Here is a 6,351-nt window from a genome sequence, read left to right as displayed (position 1 = left end):
GGCAACACTGGACCATGTGCCTATTGATCCAAAAGAAGAGAGGGTGTACAGCCTGTTTATTTAACAACTGATAACTTTATTAAGCAAGTGTGTGTGTGTGTGTGTGTGTGTGTGTGTGTGTGTGTGTGTGTGTGTGTGTGTGTGTGTGTGTGTGTGTGTGTGTGTGTGTGTGTGCACATGTGGGTAGCAGGATATAAAATGTGACCTCTCCATCTCTACACAGCTCTTTTGGAAGCTCGAGTGTGACAGTGTGTAAGAGAGTCGTCCCAGGCCTTTACCATGAAGACCTGCGTGCTGTTATCACTGCTGCTGGTGTTGGGTTGTGTGACCATCAATGGTGCACCAGTGGAGCATGGTGGCATGGAGCCAGGCTCATGTGAAGACGCATCAACAAAAGCAGCTGCTGAACTTACCAAAATCAACCAGAACAGGAAGGAGGGCTACATCTTCAGCCTGCACCACCTGTCCAACGCCCACATAAAGAGCCATGTAAGCCATGCTGCTGAGCTTGCAGTATTATTACTGTGTGATAGACCAGTGCTGTTTAGGGTGGAATTACTTTCTAACAAAGTGCCAGATTTGGTGAAACAGAAATTAATCACATTCATTTTTTATGACAGTAAGTCCGGCTGTTTACTGAATGCATGATGCTTGGAAACCGTCATAAATAGTGTTTGTGTTTTGCAGACACTACCTGGCTTAAAATGGTCAAAATAAAAACAAGAAAAACAAATTTAGGTGACTTGTGTGAAAGTTTAGGAGGTACCATGAATCACTGGAAGTGACCAAGTGAAAGCTGTTAAATTCAATTACATTTTTATTGACTGTAAACATTGCTTGATAAAGTGTGTGCGTGTGTGTGTGCATGCATTACAGGGAGAGAATGGTGTGGTCTTCTACCTCACTCTGGATGTTGTGGAGACCGACTGCAGTGTTCTCAGCTGGAAGGACTGGAAGAGCTGTGACATTCGTCCAAGGGAAAATATCAAGGTTAGAGCACACGCACACGCACACACACACAAACAAAAAAAAAACACAAACAAAAACATTCCTGACTTGCATTGCAATTGCACACACCTGCTGCTATATATATATTTTTAGTATTTCTTTTAGCACTATTTATATTATTATATTACTATTTATTACTTTATTGTTAGGGCTGTTTTTGTTGTGCATCTGCACCTTATTGTTGTCAATGTCTACGCATGGGACAGTGTGAAACGTAATTTCAATTCCTTTGTATGGCAAGTACATTTGAAGAAATTGACAAATAAAAGTATTCTATTCTATTCTATTCTATTCTAAGTGCGCACACACAGAGAACACAGCAAGGCTTTCTTAAAATCCTCAAATCTTTCTGTTTCAGCATAGTGATCATCTTGGGTTTTTGTTCCCTAAGCATTAGTTCAGAAGTTGGAAGGGGAATAAAGTCATTTGGTGTGTTGATATATTGTATTTGTGTTTGCAGGTATATGGACAGTGCAAAGCTGCTATCTTCATCAATAAGGTGCATAGAGTGGAGCGCCTCTACAAATACAGCTGTGTTATCAGACCAGGTATGAAAAATATTACATATATATGAAAAAAGGAGTTGCGATTTTTAACGATCATATCTATGATGACAACCAGTTCTACATATACAGCAGCATACTTTATGGAGGAAAAATAAAAACAGGCTGCACCTTATGAGACAATTTGGTGGCAGGTAGCTCCATGCCCTCCTGGGTTTTAATTGCACCTTAGAACACACATGCATCAACACTACAATGAGCGGGTGGAGGGAGGTTTGGAGTCTTCTCTCACACCCGTTCTCTGCGGCCTGCTGGAGCGGGAGGGCTAGGAGGAGTTGGCCGTCCGACTGCGGTCTGGAGTGTGGGGCCTCCCTGCTGCTGCGGAGTCGGGGCGGTCTGCCTCCCCCCACCGCAGGGAAAAGGGTAACACCACCTGGGTCTGGGTGCAGTTCCCCCCTCCAGGGGCAAGGGTACCTAGACCCGGTTCGTAGAGTACGCTTGGGGAGTGTGATCATGTGTACAGCGTCTCTTTATGTCTGTCTCCACGTTGGTTGAGTGTGGAGTAAGTGCATATGAGAGCATGAGGGTGGGAATGGATGTTTGTGTCTGTGTGTGCCTGTATGTCTGTGTCTATATGTCAGGCTGGGTATCAGACGCCACCTCTCTGGGGACATCTCGGGCCCTCCAAGGTTTGGAGGCCTATCTCCACCCACCACCACTTCCCCTGCCAGTGGCGGACTCCCTCAGACATCGGTGCGTTGGTGGTTCTTTGTGTCTGGGGATGGGCGTCCGGGTACACACCGGCTCACTCCTTGGCGGCCGCTTATTGGGGCCTGGAGCCTGGGGCTCGCTCGGGCCACTTCGGAGGTGGGGTGCCCCCGGCCTCTCGGCCTGGGGCTCGGTCACTCAGGCACAGCTGGCTGCCGGCGGAGCTCACGGGCGCGTCACTGCAACTCCCCCTGGCTTCTGCTCCGCCGCTGCTGAGTGAGCCCTCATCTGGGACTCTCCTCAGCTCTTACTGAGACAGTGGCGCGGCTGCCCCTCTGTTGGTCTTCCTTGGTCTCTTGTGTTCTGGGGGCCTCTGGATGTCTGGAGTTTTGATCTCCTCCATACCTGCTTCATACCCTGGAGGACGGGGCTGTGGCTCCCCACACTCCCTAGCAGATCGTTACATGGAGAAACCTTTGGAATGCAAGCATGCTGATCCACACAGGTATGCACACAGGTGTCCATACCGGACTACAGCTTTCTTGGCTGCTGCCTCAAAGCACATTGTGCGCTGTCTATCTTGCGTGCTGCACAATATCGTTTATTATTTAGTATCTACTGATATCTACTGCTAGCTAGTTTATTGTGATGGTGCCGTTTTTTGCTCTTTGTTGTTTGCTCTCTCTTCTGTTTTTTTTCTCCATACAGGTGACCCAGGTGTTTTGTTTTTTTTGTTGTTGTTTTTTTTTTTTTCTTTCTTCCCCCCTTCTCACCGTCTCTTCTCCCCTTTGGTTTTCTTTCTCTCCCTCTCTTTCTTTCATTCTTTCTCCCTGTCCTATCCCCCAGTCATGTCTGTCCCGTTTGTAGCAACTGAAAATAAAATAAATACATAATTATAATAAAGGTCAATCAAATGGACCAATATGGCAAGGCCATGATGATCCACTTGGTAAAATAAATCCGCTTGGCATCTTTCTTGGCCTTAAGACAACAATTCTGATGGCTAAAGATCCAAACGGGACACAAAAAAAAAAAAAAAAAAATGAGACAATTTGGTGAAATTACAGGTTTCGTGCAGCACCAACATGTAAAACCACTTTTTTGTTCTGCTCAATTCCTGCAGGTAGGGTGCATGAGAGCTGTCCCGGCTGTCCATATTTACCTCGCAATAATGAGGAAGCTGAAGTTCAGAAGACTGTGACCAAGTCTCTGGAGAAATTCCACAACCAGAGCAGGCTGGCCAATCGGTTCACTCTGCTCAAAATCTCCCGTGCTACTGCACAGGTCAGATTACCACATATCCAAAAGAAACATCAAGATATGTGACATAGAAACATGCTATCTAACCAAATACTTACTGGCTTACTTAGGCCAGGAAGTAAAACATCCTATAAGGTAGAGATGGGAATCACCATACATCCCACGATACGATATTATCACAATACTTAACACACGATACGATATTATTGCAATTTTTAAAAATATTTTGCGATATTCAGATTCTGTACATAAAGGTAAACTTTATCAATATTCATTATATCTAATATCAAAGTCTCGCACTCAGTCTTTCTCTCATTTCAGTCAGTTTTATTGTTGACAAACTGAACGGTTTGTATTACAGTCTAGTCCAACTTAACTGAATGCAACCATCTGGTACAATTATAGCTATTCTGAACTATGCAATTTGTAAAAACTATGCAGCCCCTTCAGCAACTGAAGAACTTGAAAGTAAATTAAAACAAAATATAATTTTACATTAAATAAAAAAGTTTTAAACTGAATTAAAATAAAACATGTCTTAAATTAAAATAAGTAAACTGTCATGTTTATTGCTGCCAAAAAAAAAGTTAAACACATTTGGACATTGAAGGAATGTCAGGATTCTTGCTCAGAAAAAGGATCAACATGCTCTGAAGTCAGAGCACAAAAACTTTTTTTGTAACAAAATATCGATTTCTGCTGTCCCTGTATCGATACATTATTAGCAAACAAAATATCACGATACTACACAGTATCGATTTTTCCCCCACCCCTACTATAAGGACACCCAGAACCTTACATGCAATGTCTGCAGTTAAACACTATAGCTGATTGCCCCCCCCCCCCCCCCCCCCCCCCATCCTAGATGTGTAGGGGAGGAACAGAAAAATCTCTAAACATACAGTTTAAGACGAGGTTTAATTTAAGTACAACATTGACAACTATTATCAAAATCAACCTAACACTGGGTGACACTGAAAAACTAGCGCATACAGTCATTACTTCTGGGCTAAACTGTTATAGTTCAGTATTGTCACTTTGTGCAAAAGGTTCACTGAAAAGCCCTCGATCAATCTGAAATGAATGAGAATATTAACAGGGATAAGAAAGATCTTTTATTCATCATGGACTCTCATTTAGATTGACATATTGTTATGCTTTTTGTGTTTGTGTTTCCAGGTTGTCGCAGGTTCAATTTACCGTGTGGAATACACCATCCAGGAGACCACCTGCCCCCACAGCACAGAAGCAGTGACGGCTGAGAACTGCCCCCCTATGGACTGCGAGTTTGCTGTGAGTCAGGAGAAAGAATTATTAGTCTCACTCATGTAAAGTTGTAGTCAGACGGGTTGATGAGATCAGTGCAGTATGGCTTTTCTGATCAGGGGGTCATTTTAGTTTTAATGCTGCAATCAAAGACCTCTGCTTTCCACTCAAAGCTCTGATCCAGTGTGTTCTAAGTTCTACTGACTAGTTTGTGACAGCAGAGGATTACTTTTTCATTCAGTATGTGTAATTGTTCCACCGTAGTAAAACCACAGGCATCCTCAATCCTCTGCTTTCTTAAGTTTTTTCTTCTTTTTCTCTTCTCAGCACAAGGGCTTCTGTAAGGCATCCCTCTTCCAGCCTCTTTTTGATGAGGAGCAAATTAATGTCGACTGTGAGCTCTATGTGCCTGAGGTAAGACTCATTAACATGTCATATCTGTATTGTTCAAATATCCTTCAGTCGCATAGGGAACAGTGTAAGTAATAAATGGTGATGGGGGACCTAAGAAGGCGCTTAGTTTCCTTATGCCTTGGGCTGGCTCTGTTTTGTAAACTCTTTATTATAGTACACTCTGTATAAAATCTCCAGGCTGCTAAGAGACAGATGATGCTCCCCCTGCTGGGTGGAGAGACTGACCACAGCCACAACGACACACACTCACACAGCCACGACCACACCAAGAGCCACTCGCATCATGGCCACAACAGGAACCAAACTGATGACCACAATCACCACCAAACACATGACCATGCCACAGGCAGTTCCCACAGGCACTGGGACCACTCCCACGACCACGGTCTGAACCACGATCATGTGCACACTCATTATGCCAAGGCACACAACAAGCACGCTGTAGGTGTGCACATCCATGAGCATGACCACGAGCTGGCTCTGGACCATGACCACAAGCACGGTCACCTACATGAACACGAGCACCACCACCATCCCCACGAGCACGAACATGAGAACGCACCCCACGATGATGCAAAGGGAACAGTGATAGTCCTGCCTGCCTTGGGCCAGCCTGTGACCTTGCCTTCCTTCCCTGATGTCCCCGCCGGTGGGCCTGGAGTTGGAGTCACTCTCCCACTTAAGCCTGACCCTCAGGTTCCCGGACAGATGGAGCCCGCCATCGAGCCCTTCCCAACCTCAGTCTCTGCCCTGTGCCCCACCAAAAAGGGAGGGGATCAAGGTGTGGGGATTCTCTTTGCTAATGACCCCATGTTCAAGCCGGCTGCATAATGTGGTGTATGAAAATGTAATAAACACAGTGTGCAAAACTCATTTAATTACTGAAATATATAAATAAATAAATAAATAAATAAATAAATAAATAAATAAATAAATAAATGTGTGTGTGTGTGTGTGTGTGTGTGTGTGTGTGTGTGTGTGTGTGTGTGTGTGTGTGTGTGTGTGTGTGTGCGTGTGTGTGTGTGTGTGTGTGTGTGTGTGTGTGTGTGTGTGTGTGAATGGACTGGTTCTTACACCGTATAGCGCTTCCTTATGCTACCTGAGGACTCAAAGTGCTTTATAGAACTTCATTCTTATTCGACCTCATTCACTCATTCATAGAGGCACTGTTTTCTATGCTTTTACTACATAA

The 6,351-nt window shown here is 44.4% G+C and overlaps 1 protein-coding gene across 1 annotated transcript; it reads left to right on the top strand.

Annotated features, from left to right (window-relative positions):
• The first annotated feature begins 233 nt into the window (after window positions 1–233).
• LOC113009025 (fetuin-B-like) lies at window positions 234–6,032 on the top strand. The gene is made up of 7 exons (XM_026147059.1): window positions 234–489; window positions 877–990; window positions 1,469–1,556; window positions 3,343–3,503; window positions 4,659–4,772; window positions 5,073–5,159; window positions 5,337–6,032. The coding sequence occupies exons 1-7, from the start codon at window positions 280–282 to the stop codon at window positions 5,988–5,990; spliced, it is 1,428 nt and encodes a 475-aa protein (XP_026002844.1). The 5' UTR covers window positions 234–279; the 3' UTR covers window positions 5,991–6,032.
• Window positions 6,033–6,351: the final 319 nt, after the last annotated feature.

The sequence above is a fragment of the Astatotilapia calliptera genome, chromosome 17 (genome assembly GCF_900246225.1).
Source record: "Astatotilapia calliptera chromosome 17, fAstCal1.2, whole genome shotgun sequence".
Taxonomy (NCBI): domain Eukaryota; kingdom Metazoa; phylum Chordata; class Actinopteri; order Cichliformes; family Cichlidae; genus Astatotilapia; species Astatotilapia calliptera.
Note: the sequence above shows the minus strand (reverse complement) of the source record. Positions and strands in the feature narration are given on the sequence as shown.